The sequence below is a fragment of the Eriocheir sinensis genome, chromosome 11 (assembly GCF_024679095.1).
Source record: "Eriocheir sinensis breed Jianghai 21 chromosome 11, ASM2467909v1, whole genome shotgun sequence".
Lineage (NCBI taxonomy): Eukaryota > Metazoa > Arthropoda > Malacostraca > Decapoda > Varunidae > Eriocheir > Eriocheir sinensis.
Window position 1 is genome coordinate 13,232,303 of NC_066519.1, and position 18,870 is coordinate 13,251,172.

Consider the following 18,870-nt stretch of genomic DNA (forward strand, 5'->3'; position numbering starts at 1 on the left):
GGGGAGTTGCGTGGGAGCTTGCTTGCTATGGGCGGCGAGTGAGTGAAGCAATGCAGCCCCGGAAGTTTTTTTATTTTTCTATTTATTTATTTATTTATTTTTTTTTTTACAGCAGAGGAGACAGTGAAAGGGCGTAATAAAAAGACAACAATAATGAAAAAAGAAAGCCCGCTACTTACTGCTCCTGAATAGAGTAGAGTGCTCCCTGTTAGTTAGTTTTATCGATGACCTTGTTGAAGTTCGGAGGGGAGGGGGGGAGTAGGTGGTTTCTGAGGCTCCTTGCAAGAGTGTGACTTCCCTGTAGAGAGAGACGACGAGGAGGAGGAGGAGGAGGAGGAAGGAAAACAATACCTTCATAACCTTCATTACTGAGGAGGAGGAGGAAGAAGCAGAAGATTAATAATAATAAGAATAAGAATAAGAATAATAAGAAGAAAGAGGAAGAAGGAGAAAATAGAGGAAAATAAAGAGGAAGAAAAATAATATCAGTCGTAATTTTTTCTTTTCTCAACGTTTTCTTATAACTAGGATGCATAACACACACACACACACACACACACACACACACACACACACACACACATTAAAATACATAAGATCACTTCATTACCTCTCTCTCTCTCTCTCTCAGTCAATGAGAGAAAATTGTTTTACAGGTTAAAGAAAGAACAAAGCACGCCCGAAAACATTAGACTTTATAATGATGCCAGGCGACGAGTAAAAAGACTAGTAGGTCAGGCAAAGCGTAGATATGAAGAAAATATTGCAGCCAACTGTAAAAATAATCCGAAATCTTTCTTCAGTTACATAAACAACAGAAAGGCGATCAAAAGTGGTATTGGACCTTTAACAAACAGCGACGGTGCACTAGTGACTGACAGCCAACACATTGCAAACCTCTTAAACAATTACTTTTCCTCGGTGTTTAATACTAACAGTCTTCCTCTCGCTACCAACAACACCAGTACTATTTTTAAATCTCGAGCATGCATTGCCTAATTTTGAAATAACAACCGATGAAGTCCTTAAAGCTCTCCATTCACTTAAAACAAATAAAAGTCCCGGACCCGACAAAGTATATCCTATACTGCTTAAAGAAACAAAGAGCGAAATACTCTCCTCCCTCACTACCGTATTCAATATGTCCTTGCGACAAGGCATCGTCCCTTCGGATTGGAAAAAGGCTAACGTGACACCGATTTTTAAGAAAGGAGACAAAAAAATACCAGGTAACTACCGACCCATTAGTCTAACTTCAATTGTAGGTAAGCTACTCGAGAGCATAATTAGAGACGAAATTGTGAGTTACCTCGAAAGCCACTCATTAATTGGGGGTTCACAACATGGCTTCCGTAACAAAAGATCCTGCCTATCAAACCTACTGACCTTCTCAATTTATGACGTAACCAAATCAGTGGACGTAGTCTATCTTGATTTCCAGAAAGCGTTTGATAAAGTCCCACATCATAAATTACTTTATAAATTAAAGCAAATAGGCATTGACGGTCAAGTAAACCAATGGATCGCGAATTGGTTGAGCAACAGACAACAAAGAGTAGTGATTGACGGATTTAACTCAGAGTGGGCGCCGGTCACTAATGGCGTCCCTCAGGGCTCGGTTCTTGGCCCAGTGCTCTTCATTATTTACATCAACGACGTGGATGTTGGACTCAATAATCGCATTAGTAAATTTGCAGACGACACAAAGATTGGTAACTCGGTTTTCACTGATGAAGACAGGCAAAGCCTCCAAGAGGATTTGCACAAAATTTCAGCTTGGTCGGATAAATGGGAGATGCCCTTTAACGTAGACAAGTGCCAGGTCTTTCAAGTTGGAACAAAAAATAAGAAGTTCGATTACGAAATACGCGGCGTTAAACTCATAAGTGTTCAATGCGTTAAGGACCTGGGGATTAAAATCGCGTCAAACCTCAAATTCTCACATCAATGCATCGATGCAGCAAATAAAGCGAACAGAATGTTGGGCTTCATTAAAAGAAACTTTTTATTCAAAAATAAAGATGTAATTCTTCCGCTCTACAATAGTTTAGTCAGACCCCACTTGGAATATGCGGTACAGTTTTGGTCTCCCCACCATGCATAGGACATTGCTAAACTAGAAGGTGTTCAGCGTCGAGCAACAAAAAATGATCCCTTCCTTGCGCAACAAATCCTACGAAGAAAGGCTTTCCACCCTTAACATGGTCTCTCTTGAGAAACGTCGCCTCCGAGGAAAACTGATCGAATGTTTTAAAATACTTAATGGTTTCACGAATGTAGACAGAACAAAATTGTTTATGATCGATGACACTTTACGAACGAGGAACAATGGCACAAAACTCAAATGTAGACAAGTAAATTCAGACTACACCAAATTTTTCTTCACCAACGTTGTTGTGCGAGAAGGGAATAAGCTCCCACCATCAGTGGTCCAGTGTAACACGATTGACTCCTTTAAAAACAAGCTCGACCGTCACTTCCTTGAACTTAATATTAACTAGAGTAGAAAAGCAACGTTTTGGAGCCATCTGATTAATGTAAAATCACTTAGGTTTAAGGACAGACCACCTAGTCTGGACCATGGGGTCTGTGTGGTCTGATTTTCTATGTAAATCTATGTAAATCTCTCTCTCTCTCTCTCTCTCTCTCTCTCTCTCTCTCTCTCTCTCTCTCTCTCTCTCTCTCTCTCTCTCTCTCTCTCTCTCTCTCTCTCTCTCTCTCTCTCTCTCTCTCTCTCTCTCTCTCTACTCATCTATTTCTATCTCTCTAACACTACTTATCTATCCCTACATCTATCTATCGTCAACTCCAATCTCTCAACCTCACGGCCTTGGCCCGAATTGAGACCCAAATCACGGCCTCTTTACCTGTGAACACCTGTGAACGCCTACCAACACATGTGCCAGCGGACCAAATACTTACACATACACACACACACACATACACACTTGCCGAAGATCTGGAGCTACCGAGGGAGAGAGGGCCGCGAGATTGGGTGTGAGAGCGAGCGATACTACGAGAGAGCGATAGGTGTGTCCGTCGCCCGGGGTCGGAGAAGGTGTGTGTGTGTGTGTGTGTGTGCCGGGTGGAAACTTGTTATCTGAAACGGAATAACGCGATCAGCTTCCCCTTATTTCGGTGACACGGCGGCGTTGTTGCTACTTCTGTTGTTGGTGATGCTTCCTGTCTTGAGCTTGTGAGGCGTTACGTGTGGTAGCTATAATTAGTCAGTTTAGTTTTGTCCTGTGCTGGTGAGAGTGAAGGCGTTGTTCTGATGTTTTGTTTTCTGTGTACGTGTGTTTCAAGTGTTATTAGTGCCATTCGGTGTCTTGTTCTGTTTTGTGTTGTGTGTTGTTAAGGAGTTGTGTTTTTGTGTTCGTGTGGCGCCAGTGTTGTGTTTACGAATCTGTTTGTGTTTTGATGTGATTAATGTAGGTTGTAATTATGACGGAATGTGTCTTGTGTTGTGTGTGTTGTGTGTTGTTAAGGAGATGTTGTGGTTTTGTGTTCGTGTGGCGCCAGTGTTGTGTTTACGATTCTGTTTGTGTTTTGATGTGATTAATGTAGCTTTTAATTATGACGGAATGTGTTAGTGTCAGTTGAGTGTCTTGTGTTGTGTGTGTGTGTGTGTGTGTGTGTGTGTGTGTGTGTGTGTGTGTGTGTGTGTGTGTGTGTGTGTGAAGGAGTTGTGGTTCATGTGTTTCCTCTGCCATTGTGTTTGTTTTCGTGTTGAGTGTAACAAGTGAATGTGTTTTTTTTATTTCAACTTACGAGTGTAGAAACAAGACAGTGAGAAGTTATAATTAAATAAGGTGAGAAATGAGACGTGTTAAAGATCATTAGAGTGTTTAAAACCCATAGAGACTGTGAATTGGAAAAAAAGAGAAAAGAAAACAGAGGCATGCAAGTGATATGATGTAATCGAATCAAGTTATCATGTACCCTAAATATAACCAGACAGACGGACAACACGCACAGCCAGAAGGTATTTAAAGTGAATATCCGTTAACTGGAAAAAGAAGAAAAAATAAACGGAAGAAAACAGTGTAGAAAATAAGTTACGTGAACTTAAAACTCGAGCATAAATATGAAAGGGTGTGGAGAGGGAGGAGTCTACAGTGAAGGAATGTACGTGTGTGTGTGTGTGTGTGTGTGTGTGAGAGAGAGAGAGAGAGAGAGAGAGAGAGAGAGAGAGAGAGAGAGAGAGAGAGAGAGAGAGTGTAAAGGGCAGAGACAGGCTAGAAATGAGAGGAAAACAGAAGAACGAAGAAAAAGAAAGAAAAAAAGAAAGAAAATGAAAAAAAATAGGAGAGAGAGAGAGAGAGAGAGAGAGAGAGAGAGAGAGAGAGAGAGAGAGAGAGAGAGAGAGAGAGAGAGAGAGAGAGAGAGAGAGAGAGAGAGAGAGAGAGAGAGAGAGAGAGAGAGAGAGAGAGAGAGAGAGAGAGAGAGAGAGAGAGAGAGAGAGAGAGAGGACTTGTTCATTGTTTCTTCCTCTTAATTGGCGCCAAGTCCTTTCTACTCTGCCTTTCCTAATTGCTGTAGTTAGGGCGAGGTGACGGGCGGCGGGATTTCCATGATTCGTTAAGTAATTATTGGCTCATCGTGTGTGTGTGTGTGTGTGTGTGTGTGTGTGTGTGTGTGTGTGTGTGTGTGTTTATATAATTGATGATACTACTACTACTACTACTACTGTTATTGCAGCTGCTGTTACTACTACTACTACTACTTATATTTAAACGCTACGCTACATTTTAATATATATTTTTCCATCATATAAATTCTTCAGTTTAGTTTCGTGTCCCTTAAAATAATGTAAAAGAAAAGAAAAACGGGTAGCAAAAAAGACCTCACCTGTTTAGAATATTCACCGAAGCATACGTAAAATGTAGCTAAAATAATTATATATGGTTAAAAAAAGAATATTATTAGTGAATGAGTCGCTTGAATAGAACTCATTAGAAAGCTACGAAAAGAAAAGGTAATATATTTGGTCAACGTAGAGATAGATAGATACAGATAGATGGATAGATAGTCAGGTAGGTAGAGAGACCGAGAGACAGAGAGCAAAAAGATATCTTCACCACCATATAATTAAAGGGCAGAGGGACGCTACTGTGAGATGAGATGAGATGAAGGGAAGGAGAGGAGGTTTTGGTGTTGTTTATCAATGACCTGAGAACACCTCGTACTAATTAATGAACACACACACACACAAACACACAAACACACACACACATTACCATATCAAAGGAACGTACAGGACCCAGGACAGGCCCTTAGAGACACACTTATACGACTATTACTACTGCTACACTCTCCACGTGGTCAATACGAGAGGGAGAAAAATAAGAAATAAAAAGAAAGAAGAAATAATTAAGATAAAGTATAACTGTATAAGAAAGAATGAAAGATAGAGAGATTTACATAGATGTTGATTCCACACAGATATTATGGTACAGATTAGAGGGGGGGGGGGAGCTGGGGGCTTTGACCTGTGACGTTATACTGAATCAATCAGCAAATCTTTCTTTCATTAGAGAATATTAAGATGAAGGATGTGGGGTTTGAAATTTGTTTTTAAATGAATCAATCGTGTTGCACTGAACCACTGAAGGAGATAGAGATAGAGAGATAAATAGATGGAGAGAGAAAGAGTAATAAAATAGTTGTACATCTTCTTCTTCTTCTTCTTCTTCTTCTTTGTCTACTTCTACTTCTTCATCTTTCTTCTATTACTACTACTACTTCTACTACTACCAGCACTCCTCCTACTACTACTAATACTTTATCTCCTCCTCCTCCTCCTCCTCTTCCTCCTCCTCCTCCTCCTCCTACTCCTTCCTCTCCTCCACATCCTCTCACGCCTCCCTCGCACAACTCTTCCACAGACCTAAACAACATGGAGACGGACAGAAGCATGGGCAGCACAGAAACCTGGGAGACTCGGGCCGCTGAGCTGTTTACTGTGTGTGACCGGGAGTGCAAGGGCTTCATCACTAAACGGGACCTGCAGGTGAGAACGCTGATCCTCTTATTTCTGAACGTTGTAGAGGTTTTGAAGGTAGGAGGAGAAGGAGGGGGTGGTGATGGTGGTTCAGGAGGAGGAGGAGGAGAGGGAGATAATAGGTCTAGAGGAAGGTAGAGGAGGTGATGGTGGTGGTTGAGGAGGAAACTATGGAGGTCGAGGAGGAGGTAAAATTAATATAGTAAACCTCCTTATGCTAACACCAATGGGTACTTCTTCTCAGCTGGTTTGTTTAGTTAGGTGATGATATATTTGTGTTTCATGGTTGGTTAGGTTGTTGGGTTGTGAATCATCCCAGTTTTTTGTGGTTAGGTAGTTAGGTGTTTGTGTTTTATGGTTTGCAGGTTGTTGGGTTGTGAGTCATCCTAGATTTTTGTGGTTCTTAGGTAGTCAGGTGTTTGTGTTTTATGGTTGGCTAGGTTGTTGGGTTGTGAGTCATCCTAATTTTTGTGGTTAGGGAGTCAGGTGTTTGTGTTTATGGTTTGCAGGTTGTTGGGTTGTGAGTCATCCCAGTTTTTTGTGGTTAGGGAGTCAGGTGTTTGTGTTTCATGGTTGGCTAGGTTGTTGGGTTGTGAGTCATCCCAGTTTTTTGTGGTTAGGGAGTCAGGTGTTTGTGTTTATGGTTTGCAGGTTGTTGGGTTGAGTCATCCCAGTTTTTTGTGGTTAGGGAGTCAGGTGTTTGTGTTTATGGTTTGCAGGTTGTTGGGTTGTGAGTCATCCTAGATTTTTGTGGTTAGGGAGTTAGGTGTTTGTGTTTTATGGTTTGCAGGTTGTTGGGTTGTGAGTCATCCTAGATTTTTGTGGTTAGGGAGTTAGGTGTTTGTGTTTATGGTTTGCAGGTTGTTGGGTTGTGAGTCATCCTAGATTTTTGTGGTTCTTTGGTTGTTAGGTGTTTGTGTTTATGGTTGGCTAGGTTGTTGGGTTGTGAGTCATTCTAAATTTTTGTGGTTCTTTGGTTGTCAGGTGTTTGTGTTTATGGTTTGCAGGTTGTTGGGTTGTGAGTCATCCTAGATTTTTGTGGTTCTTAGGACGTCAGGTGTTTGTGTTTATGGTTTGCAGGTTGTTGGGTTGTGAGTCATCCTAGATTTTTGTGGTTCTTAGGTAGTCAGGTGTTTGTGTTTCATGGTTGGCTAGGTTGTTGGGTTGTGAGTCATTCTAATTTTTGTGGTCCTTATTTTTTTCCTTCTCGTTATTTTCTAGTTCTTGTTTATTCTTGCTAGTTTTCTCCTTTCTTTCTTTCTTTTTTATTTTTCTCTCTTCTTTCTCTCTTTCTTTTTATCATTTCTTTCGTATTGTGTATTGTGCTTATTATCCTTATTCTCTATTTACTTATTTATTCATTATTTCTTTGTCATGTCTCTAATTTCTCTCTTATTTCTTCTCATTTCTCTTATTTTCATTTATATTCCTTTCTTATTCATGGCTTCCTTTTTCCTTGTATTCTTCTTCTTACTCCTGTTTCTTCTTTCATGTTCTTTTTCTTATATATATTTTCCCTCATTTCCTTTATACCTCGCTCCTTTAATGGCTCTTTTCTTCCTGTAGTCTACGTTAGAAATTACGTATATAAACCTTCAAAGAAATCGTCGTCTCTTCATAGGAAACTACTTCAAATTTTCCTCAGCTGTGTGTTTTGAAGTTTATTTTATTCTCGTTCTCTCTTGTAAAGGAATCTATAGCGGGTTACGTGTAGTTATTTTTTGTCTGTTCTGATTTAATGACCGGAAGGCAAGTGTGCGGTGAAGAGGCGGCGCTGACTCACGGCGAACACTTGTGCCCTGCCTGACCACTTGCCGCCGCCTCCCATCACCACCACCACCCGTCACCACCTCCACCCCGTCTTTCAACACTACACCTATATACTATCGTTATCATCGCCACCACACTGCTACCATTAACGCCACCACCATTAACATCACCGTCACCACAAACCACCTCCACTCCCTCTATATCCACACCACCACAGGGCCGCACCAGGGGGGTCGGGGGGTCGGATGACCACCCAATCTGTTAACAGATCTACTTTCTGAGAAAGTCAAAACGAAAAACTGGGAGGAAAAGTCCCAGTTTTTTCGTTTTGACAGCAGAAAAATGCTCCCGAAAATGACATATTTTCAAAACCCCGACCCCCAGCTGATTTGGCTCGCCTCGCTTGCCACTCACGGCTCTTCAGGTGGCCACAAAGGTTCACATTTAGTGGAAAAAGACCTCCTTTTACGGTCTTGTACCATCATCTTTATCAGTGCTAACTCCACCTCTATATCACCAACCCAACCTCTATATCCACACCACCATCACCACCACCACCGCCACTATCACCATCACCACATCCCTTTTCGCAGCATCTTTGGGGCGAGTTGCCGCTGGATCCTGACGAACTCGAGGCCGTTTTCGATTCCCTGGACAAAGATCACAATGGCTTCCTCAGCTTGCAGGAATTCACGAACGGGTTTGGTAATAAGATGCTGATGATTTTAGAGTGTTGCTGTTTTTTATGTTTGTTCCTTTTCTTTATTTGTTTATTTATTGTATTTGAGTTGGTTTGTATGTTGGTGTTGGGTGTTTGTGTACCTTTTTGTTTTCTTCTATTTCGTCTGTTTTTATTTTTGTTTTTGTTGTCGTTGTTATTGTTGTTGTAGCGATGGTTTTGAAGCGCTATTGTTTTTTCTTTCGTTTTATTTGTTTCTTGTGTTTGTTTCGGTTTTGGGTGTTTGTGTGTTTTCTTGTTTTTTTCTCTTTTCTTCCTCCATTTTTGTCGTCGTTGTTGTTGTTGTTGTTGTTGTTGTTGTTGCCTCAGGGCCTAAAAAAAATATACACATGAGTAACTAGATTAAGACAAAAACTTTACTGATGTTTTTCTCCTCCTCCTCCTCCTCCTCTTCCACCTCTCCCTCCTCCTCCTCCTCCTCCTCCTCTTTCATCTCCACCTCCTCTTTCATCTCCTCCAACTCCTCATCATCCTTCAACTCCTCTACCTCTTCCTTCACCATCTCCTCCTCCTCCTCCTCCTCCTCCTCTTTCATCTCCTCCACCTCCTCATCATCCTTCAACTCCTCAACCTCATCCTTCACCATCTTCTCCTCCTCCTCCTCCTGCTCCTCCTCCTCCTCCTCCTCCAGGCTCACACTTGGGGCTGGTGATCGAGTTCCAGGCCGACTCTTCCAGCAGCAGCTCTGAGGGGGAACAGCTGCTGGAGGCCGGTGACGAGGGCGGCGTGGAGGGCGGGGGCGTCGAGGGCCAGCTGGACGGCATCCTGTCCATCCTCGCCTCGCAGGACCTCGATAGCAAGTAAAGGATTCTTCGTGTGTCCTTAACCTCTCCTTCTCAGCTCCTTTGACATTGCTGACCTCTGTGTTGTCTTGTTATTCTTTATTTTTCATTCTTTGTTCTTCTTTACTTCTTTTGTTTGCTCTATGCTCGGATTAGCTGTATATTCCCTTTTTTTTAGTTATTTTCTGTTTATTTTCATATTGACCACTTCATCACTATTTCCTTTCCTTTCCTTCTTACCTCCTTAGACATTGTTGACCTCTTTGTTGTCTTTTATCCTTTTTTTTTTTATCCTTTACTTCTTTTGTTTGCTGTATGTTCGTATTAGTTTTATTTTCCCTTTTTTGTTTCGTTTTTCTCTGCTGATTTTCATATTATCTCCTTCATCATTATTTCCTTTCCTTCTTCTTTTCACCTCATGACACTTTCCTTCCCTCACTCTCATCTTGTTATTGTTTATTTTTCGTTATTCTTTACTTCCCTCCTTCGTTATATGCTCTAGTGTTAATCAAAGTCATCAACAGACACACATTTCAAGATCGCTCAACGCACACTATAATAAACAATTCAACAAGATCATTCAATACCCCCTAAAAATACAGTTAAGAGTCTTCCACCGCGCTACAATAACTTCAAAGCTATTCAACATGCAGTACAAACACAGCTTAAGATCACCTAACAGACACAGCCTCTACACTATACAGCCCTGCCCTCCACCCCCCCCTCAGCTCGGCCGTGGTGGAGGCTGTGTGGCGCGAGATTGGGGGTGCGGGGGTCAGCATGGAGCGTCTAGTGGCGGCCCTTCTGCAAGAGCTATCCCGGGTGAGACTGGAGCACGGCCACCTGGAGGCAGCGCTGGCCACCAAGACCGACCAGTTCAACCAGCAGGTGGGTGTGAGGCGGGGAGGAGTCAGGTGTGTGTGTAAGGAAGGAGAGGTAAAAAGATCTATTCCAGGGGGGGGAGTAAGAATATCAGGTGTGTGTGTAAGGAAGGAGAGGTAAAAAGATCTATTCCAGGACCGTATTCATTTTTTTTTTTTACGTCAATAGGAGTACATAATTATCTTGGTGTGTAGCTATTTTATTGTAGATTGAATTGCCCGATGTATACTGGTTAATGTGTAGGCCATAAACTATCTCTCTATGTCTGTCTATCTGTCTGTCTATCTATCTTTGTGTGTGTTAATCAGTCAATCAGTCAACGAAACAGTCCTTCATCCATTCAGTCAGTCACTCAATCAGTCATCCAGTTAGTCAGTCAATCACTCATTCATTCAGTTAGTCAAAGGAATACCTCCCCAGTCAGTCAGTCATTCAATCAGTCATCCAGCCATCCAGTTAGTCAATCAATCACACATTCATTCAGTTAGTCAAAGGAACACCTCTAAAGTCAGTCAGTCATTCAATCAGTCATCCAGTTAGTCAATCAGTCACTCATTCATTCAGTTAGTCAAAGGAACACCTCCCCAGTCAGTCAGTCATTCAATCAGTCATCCAGCCATCCAGTTAGTCAATCAATCACTCATTCATTCAGTTAGTCAAAGGAACACCTCCCCAGTCAGTCAGTCATTCAATCAGTCATCCAGCCATCCAGTTAGTCAATCAATCACACATTCATTCAGTTAGTCAAAGGAACACCTCCCCAGTCAGTCAGTCATTCAATCAGTCATCCAGTCATCCAGTTAGTCAATCAATCACACATTCATTCAGTTAGTCAAAGGAACACCTCCCCAGTCAGTCAGTCATTCAATCAGTCATCCAGCCATCCAGTTAGTCAATCAATCACTCATTCATTCAGTTAGTCAAAGGAACACCTCTCCAGTCAGTCAGTCATTCAATCAGTCATCCAGCCATCCAGTTAGTCAATCAATCACTCATTCATTCAGTTAGTCAAAGGAACACCTCCCCAGTCAGTCAGTCATTCAATCAGTCATCCAGCCATCCAGTTAGTCAATCAATCACACATTCATTCAGTTAGTCAAAGGAACACCTCCCCAGTCAGTCAGTCATTCAATCAGTCATCCAGCCATCCAGTTAGTCAATCAATCACTCATTCATTCAGTTAGTCAAAGGAACACCTCCCCAGTCAGTCAGTCATTCAATCAGTCATCCAGCCATCCAGTTAGTCAGTCAATCACACATTCATTCAGTTAGTCAAAGGAATACCTCTCCAGTCAGTCAGTCATTCAATCAGTCATCCATTAGGCTAGTTAGGCAATCAATCACTCATTCATTCAGTTAGTCAAAGGAACACCTCTCCAGTCAGTCAGCCAGCCACTCAGTCATCCACTCAGCCAGTCATCCACCCAGTCAGTCATTCAATCAGTGTCTCTCTTCCGCAGGTGTCCCGTCTGTACGAGGAGCTTGAGGCGCAGATCAGCGGGGAGCAGGCGAAGGCGGCGAAGGAGCTCCGGCAGAAGGGAGCCCGCGCCCTGGCTACGCTGGAGGAGGAGGTGCGGGGGGGGAGAGAGAGAGAGAGAGAGAGAGAGAGAGAGAGAGAGAGAGAGAGAGAGAGAGAGAGAGAGAAACTTTATCGCATCTTCCTCAACCTTCCCACCTCTACACCTTCATCCTCTCCTCTTTCCTCTAACACCTCCTTCGCCTGCCTCACGCCCTCTCTCTCCTCCTCCAGGTGGCTGAGCGGGACGCGGCTCTGCGGGCGCTGGAGGAGGAGCAACAATCTCTTCGGCAGCGGCTGGAGCAGGCGGCGGCGGCGGAGGTGGCGGCCAGGCAGGACAACCTCAGACTGGAGCAACACCTGGTGAGGATAACATAAGACAAACACACAGAACACCGGAGACTACTCTATTATTGGTCTTTTTATGTTTTTTTCCCTTTTTTTCTTTTCTGTTGGAACGAGAAAATGAGAAATATGAACAAGAATACGTAATGAGAAAAAAAGTAGAAAAGGAAATGAGAAAAAAGAAATAAGAATGAGAAATTGACACATACCAACATACGTGTATCATATAATTATAAGAGTGGCCGAAAGAGCCTCAACATTGTAACTGGAGCGGTGCCAGGGTAGCTGTTAGTGTTGTCATCCCCCGCAGACCCGCCTGGAGGAGGACTTGCTGCGGCGGGAGGCGGAGGTGGAGGAGCTGATGCAGGCGCTCGACATCCACAGGAGGAACACCAAGAACGAGAAGCGACGCCGCGCCCAACACGCCTTCAAGGTCAGTGGCTCTTACCTCACCTCCCTCTCCTGTATCTCCTGTGCTCCAGCCACGACCACCTTACTTCGATAATCTCACTTCGATATCCTTACTTCTTCGGCTCTTAATCTTCTATTTAGACTTCAGACCTCACCTCTTCATCCTCCCTCTTCAAACCACAATAACCTTACGCCGGTCTCATTTGTAACAGCTTCCTTGTCTTTCTTTTCGTCTCTCGTAGGTGACCGAGGGCATCGCGAGGGAAAGGGAGAGCCTGGTCACACAACTGGATCTCCTGCGCACCATCAACACGCAGCTAAGAGACGAACAGGACCAGACCGTGCCGTGGAGCCTGAGGTAAGGGAGTGAAGGTGGAGGATGGTGGAGAGGAAAAGTAATGGGGGGTGGAGGAAGAAGGAAAGGGATATCTATAGAATCTAAACTTAATCTAAACTCATTATGTCTAAACTCCACGTTCAATCTAGCGTCTCCAATGTCTATCCTAGCAAGCCATTAACACACCATTCTTCTTTTCACTCAGAGCTGAAGGAGGAGGAGGAGGAGGAGGAGGGGGAGGAGGAGGAGTGGGATAATATATAACTTAATCTAACCTCTTAAACATCTATCCTGGCAAACCACTAACAAGCCATTCTCCTTTCCACTCAGGGCAAGAGAGAGGGCGGACCTAGGAGGCTTCAGAAGGAGAAGGAGGAGGAGGAGGAAGAGGAGGAGGAGGAGGAGGATAATATGAAAACTTAATCAGACCTCTTAAATATCCATCCTATCAAATCAACAAGCCCTTCTCCTTTTCACTCAGGGCAAGAGGGAGAGCAAACCTAGGCGGCGTTGAAAGGAGGAGGAGGAGGAGGAGGAGGAGGAGGAGGAGTGGGATAATATATAACTTAATCTAACCTCTTAAACGTCTATCCTGGCAAACCACTAACAAGCCATTCTCCTTTTCATTCAGGGCAAGAGAGAGGGCGGATCTAGGCGGCGTCGGAGGAGGAGGAGGAGAAGATGACTACCGCTCCCTCAGCCCACCTCCCCACAGCACTGACCTCCGCTCCCACACCACCAGCCCGCCACCGCCGCGCCCTTCGTCCCTCCTGCACCTTCCCCTCATCTGCTCTCCGCGCACGTACGTCACGGGAAGGCTTACCCACCACAAGTGTTTATTTTTTCATTCAGGTATTATAGTTAGTGAAGAAGGAAGGGAGGAAGGAAGGAAGGAGGGTATGAGTGAATGAAGGAAGAATTTGAGATTGGGAATATGGAAAGGATGAAGGAAAGAAGGAAGGATGGTATGAATGAAGAAAGGAAAGAAGGAAGGGAGGAAGGAAGGATGGTATGAATGAAGAAAGGAAAGAAGGAAGGGAGGAAGGAAGGATGGTATGAAGGAAGAGAGGAAAGAAGGATGGAAGGAAGGAAGGATGGTATGAATGAAGGAAGAATTTGAGATTGTGAGTATGGAAAGGATGAAAGGAAAGAAGGAATGATGGTATGAATGAAGAGAGAAAAGAAGGAAGGAAGGAAGGATGGTATGAATGAAGAAAGGGAAGAAGGAAGGGAGGAAGGAAGAGAGTATGAATGAATGAAGGAAGAATTTGAGATTGGAAGTATGGAAAGGATGAAAGGAAAGAAGGAATGATGGTATGAATGAAGAGAGGAAAGAAGGATGGAAGGAAGAAAGGATGGTATGAATGAAGGAAGAATTTGAGATTGTGAGTAGGGAAAGGATGAAAGGAAAGAAGGAATGATGGAGAGGAAAGAAGGAAGGGAGGAAGGAAGGAGGGCATGAATGAATGAAGGATGGAAGGAAGGAAAGAAGAAAGGGGAATATCAATTTAAATTTTCCTTTCTTTTCTGAGTTTTTTTTTACAATTCTCCTGAGTGGCTTTGGCAGCAGCAGTAGTAGTAGTAGTGGTAGTAGTAGTGACGACCCTTTCTCTTCAGGGGCAGCGGCGGGACGGGCAGCGACTGTGAACACGACGACGACTACTTCTCGGTTAGTACGACCCCCCAATCCTTCTTTATCTATCTATCTGTGTATGTCTGTGTGAGTGTCTGTCTACATGTGAATACTGAACTGATTACACGCCATCTCCGAGCAAACTCATCACCAACATTATATTCCCAAGAACTTTTTAATTAGTTCTTTATTTTTCTCTCACCTGTCCTTTCTATCACCACCAAGTATACACTCCCATCCCCTTTCCTTCTCCCAGGGCGCCGGCGTGGGTGTGGAGGGTGATTCGCCTGTGGCCGCGTCCCCGGGTGAGGTTAGCCTCCTGCATGAGATCCTGAGCCAGCCGCCCCTGTGTGTGGAGTGTGGCGGCGCCCTCCCTCGCAGGCCCTCCGAGCACTCAGGTGGGCGGAAGACAGGTGCAAGACGAGCCCTTACTTTCCTTCCCTTTTCCGTTTTCTTTCCCTTCTGTCATCCTTCCTCATCCTCCATCTCTGCATACAAGGCCGTAGTTCACACAGGTTTAAGGACATAAGCCTAGGATCACATTTTTAAACATTTATAAACGAGTACTCAGGTAGCCGGAAGACAGGTGTAAGTCGAGCTCTTATACTTAACATCACTTTTCCGTTTTCTTTCCCTTCTGTCGGCCTTCCTCGTCCTCCATCCCTGCATTCGAGGCCGTAATTCAAACAGGTTTAAGGAAATAAGCAAAAAATAGTTCACGAGTAAAATAGTGGTGACCAGTAAAGAATCTATGACAAATGTATTAGTGGACGAAAGAACAGGTAAACGTATTCTCATTTATAATCCTCAAGATCAACTACTGACCTCATTAAATCCATGTAACCTTATATCCTTGTATCCTTATTTTCCCTTATCTTTCCTTCCTCTTTTCTCCATTCCCTTTTCCTCCTAGTCTTTTCTCCTTTTCATTGTTGCTTTTCCTTTCCTTTCCCTCTTTCTCCATTTCTCTTTCCTCCATGTTCTCCATTTCTCTATCCTCCCTTTCCTTTATCTCCTTCAGTAGCCATGGGGACCTCCACCTTGCGGCCCTCACTGCTGCGTCGCCAGGAGTCCTTCACGCAGACCTCCCCCACGGCAGAGACCTCGCCGCGGAGCATAGATACCCTTGTGAACGACCCTGTGCCCAACGGAGACGCGGAGACCAATAAGAGGAGGCATTCTGAGGGCGATGCTGCCGCTCTGCCTCACCTCAAGAAGTGCATCTGTAGCTGGTAATGTGATCTTGTGTTTATTGGGTTTTGTTGAGTATTCGGAGGATTTTGTGTTGAACTTCTTGTGTTATGCGTCAACGTTATTCAGTTGATATTCCATTAGTTTTGTTAGTACTGGTTTCTTTTTTAATATATACAGTTAGTTTGATTTTAACTTAAGTATCGTTGTCATTCGGTTCATATTCGGTTGCTTTGTTTGTATTTATTTTAGTTAGAGTTTTGTAAGTTTTATGATATTTTTTTCATATTTCCAGTGCTCAAATTACGTCTCCTATAAGTCATCGTTCTCTCTTTCATTTTCTGTTGCGTTCTGAATTATTTTATGACGTTCAAGACTTCCTGATTTCCTTTCTACTCAAAATGGCAAACTTTTAGGAGAACAACTCTTAACATTTTAGTGATTTTACTCTTCCCTCACGTTACTGTACATTTCCTTTAGCTATCTTTAACATTACGTCATTCTATAAGTCATTCTATAAGTCATTCTATAGGTCATTCAATCATCCAGAGCCTTTTTATCATTTTACTTTCCGACATTCTTTTATGGAAAATTACTTAACTCTTTCCCCTTTCCTCACGTTACTCTTCCTTCCACTAACACCAACATTGCATCTCTTATAAAGCCATTCTATTTTCCAGAGCCAAGACTTACTGATATTCTTTTGGGGAGATCACTTAACTCTTTCCCCTTTCCTCACGTTACTCTTCCTTCCACTAACACCAACATTATATCTCTTATAAAGCCATTCTATTTTCCAGAGCCAAGACTTACTGATATTCTTTTGGGGAGATCACTTAACTCTTTCCTCATTTCTCACGTCACTCTTCCTTCCACTAACACCAACATTATATCTCTTATAAAGCCAATCTATCTTTCAGAGCCAAGACTTACTGATATTCTTTTGGGGAGATCACTTAACTCTTTCCTCATTTCTCACGTCACTCTTCCTTCCACTAACACCAACATTATATCTCTTATAAAGCCAATCTATCTTTCAGACCCAAGACTTACTGATATTCTTTTGGGGAGATCACTTAACTCTTTCCTCATTTCTCACCTCACTCTTCCTTTCACTAACACCAACATTATATCTCTTATAAGGCCAATCTATCTTTCAGAGCCAAGACTTACTAACATTCTTTTGGGGAGATCACTTAACTCTTTCCCCTTTCCTCACCACACTCTTCCTTCCACTAACACCAACATTACATCTCTTATAAGGCCATTCTATTTTCCAGAGCCAAGACTTACTGATATTCTTTTGGGGAGATCACTTAACTCTTTCCTCATTCCTCACGTCACTCTTCCTTCCACTAACATCAACATTGCATCTCTTATAAGGCCATTCTATCTTTCAGAGCCAAGACTTACTGATATTCTTTTGGGGAGATCACTTAACTCTTTCCTCATTTCTCACGTCACTCTTCCTTTCACTAACACCAACATTACATCTCTTATAAAGCCAATCTATCTTTCAGAGCCAAGACTTACTGATATTCTTTTGGGGAGATCACTTAACTCTTTCCTCATTTCTCAGGTCACTCTTCCTTCCACTAACACCAACATTACATCTCTTATAAAGGCATTCTATTTTCCAGAGCCAAGACTTACTGATATTCTTTTGGGGAGATCACTTAACTCTTTTCCCTTTCCTCACGTTACTCCTTCCACTAACACCAAACCTCTTCCAGGCGAGTCATATGACCACAGATGTTGCGCCGACTAAACGAAACTTTCCAACTTTTCCAGGCGAGTCAAGATCACCTCCTCCCCGGCTCCTACTCGCTGGTTCTCCTCCTCCTTGGTCGTGTTCCAGCCTCGGCACACCCACACACCCAACCCACACCTGCAGGGCCTCACCACACACCAGCAGGGCCACAAACACACCTCCACACACCTGCAGATCGTCCATCAAACGCTACACACACACCTGACGCGCCACACCTTCCACACCTCCTTCACCTACTTCCACCCTGACGTCAGCGGGACCATAACGCGCCACACTAAAGCCACACAGCACTCAGCAACACAGCAACACTCAGAAACACCCAAAACAACACAGCAGGCAACACAAATAGCACCTCAACACCAGACAACACCAAAATCGAACACAGCATTGCCAGAACTGAGTCACACGAAGTCCACAGAGCATTCTACAACACAGCAACACCCTGGAACACTCAAAACAACACCACAGGCAACACAAACAGCCCTCAAAACAACGCCAAACACACAGACAACACTAGCACCCAACACAGTATTGCCAGAACAGCGCTCAAACTCTTCTCAGCACTCAGAAACACTAAAACCAGCACCTCAGGCAACACAAACTCACCTCAAAACAACACCACAAGACCAGGCAACACTATCACCCAACACAGTGTTGCCAGAACAGCGCTCAAACTCCCTTCAGCACTCAGAAACACTAAAACCAGCACCTCAGGCAACACAAACTCAGCTCAAAACAACACCACAAGACCAGGCAACACCAGCACCCAACACAGTATTGCCAGAACAACACGCAAAACGTCCATTACCAAAGCCAACACGAAGACGATCAAAAGAAACACAAATCAAAGCAACACAAGAGAAGTGGCCACCGAAGCAACACACAGAGACAACAACACAGCAACACACAGAAGCAACACAGCACCAGACAGACCCAAAACGACAACAACGACAGCAACACAAAACCATGACTTCAGAACAACAAACAGCAACACCAACAATACAATCCCAGCAGCAGCACACAACACCCAGACGGAGGATAGAGCAAAACATCTTCATGGCGCAACAGAGATTCGCCGAAGCAACACAGCAACACAAACATGAAGTAACACAAAAACAGCGACTAGAATCAACACCGTCACAGCAACACAAGCAGACAGCAACACTACAACAGGAGGAATCAACAGGAACACAGCAACACAAACTCAGAACAACACAAGCCACAGCAACACAAAAACAAGAGAAAGAATCGACCACAGCATTACAGCAACTCAAACAGACAGCAACACAAGACACAACAACACAAAAACAACAACCAGAATTATCAACAGAATCACAACAACTCAAACAGACAACACAAGCCACTGCAACACAAAAAGAGGAGGAATCAACACCCTCACAGCAAGGCCAACAGATAGCAACACAAATCACAGCAACACTACAGCAACAGGAAGAATTAACAGTAGCAACACAGCAACTCAAACAGACAA

The 18,870-nt window shown here is 43.4% G+C and overlaps 1 protein-coding gene across 4 annotated transcripts in view; it reads left to right on the forward strand.

Moving 5' to 3' along the window:
- The first annotated feature begins 2,954 nt into the window (after positions 1 to 2,954).
- The window catches only part of LOC126996879 (mucin-12-like), a 22,321-nt gene continuing 6,405 nt past the window's right edge, over positions 2,955 to 18,870 (forward strand). The window contains exons 1-14 of one of the 4 annotated variants that reach the window (XM_050857795.1): positions 2,955 to 3,058; positions 5,889 to 6,013; positions 8,368 to 8,479; positions 9,145 to 9,313; positions 10,000 to 10,183; positions 11,638 to 11,748; positions 11,928 to 12,056; positions 12,349 to 12,471; positions 12,692 to 12,807; positions 13,418 to 13,588; positions 14,404 to 14,455; positions 14,676 to 14,817; positions 15,441 to 15,651; positions 17,402 to 18,870. The exon at positions 17,402 to 18,870 is cut by the window's right edge and continues 962 nt beyond it. In XM_050857795.1, coding sequence (XP_050713752.1) covers positions 5,900 to 6,013; positions 8,368 to 8,479; positions 9,145 to 9,313; positions 10,000 to 10,183; positions 11,638 to 11,748; positions 11,928 to 12,056; positions 12,349 to 12,471; positions 12,692 to 12,807; positions 13,418 to 13,588; positions 14,404 to 14,455; positions 14,676 to 14,817; positions 15,441 to 15,651; positions 17,402 to 18,870 — 3,103 coding nt within the window. In that variant the 5' untranslated portion in view covers positions 2,955 to 3,058; positions 5,889 to 5,899. Of the gene's footprint in view, positions 3,059 to 5,886; positions 6,014 to 8,367; positions 8,480 to 9,144; positions 9,314 to 9,999; positions 10,184 to 11,637; positions 11,749 to 11,927; positions 12,057 to 12,348; positions 12,472 to 12,691; positions 12,808 to 13,417; positions 13,589 to 14,403; positions 14,456 to 14,675; positions 14,818 to 15,440; positions 15,652 to 17,401 lie in introns of those variants that run through there. The other 3 variants (XM_050857794.1, XM_050857796.1, XM_050857797.1) reach the window with 3 other exon arrangements.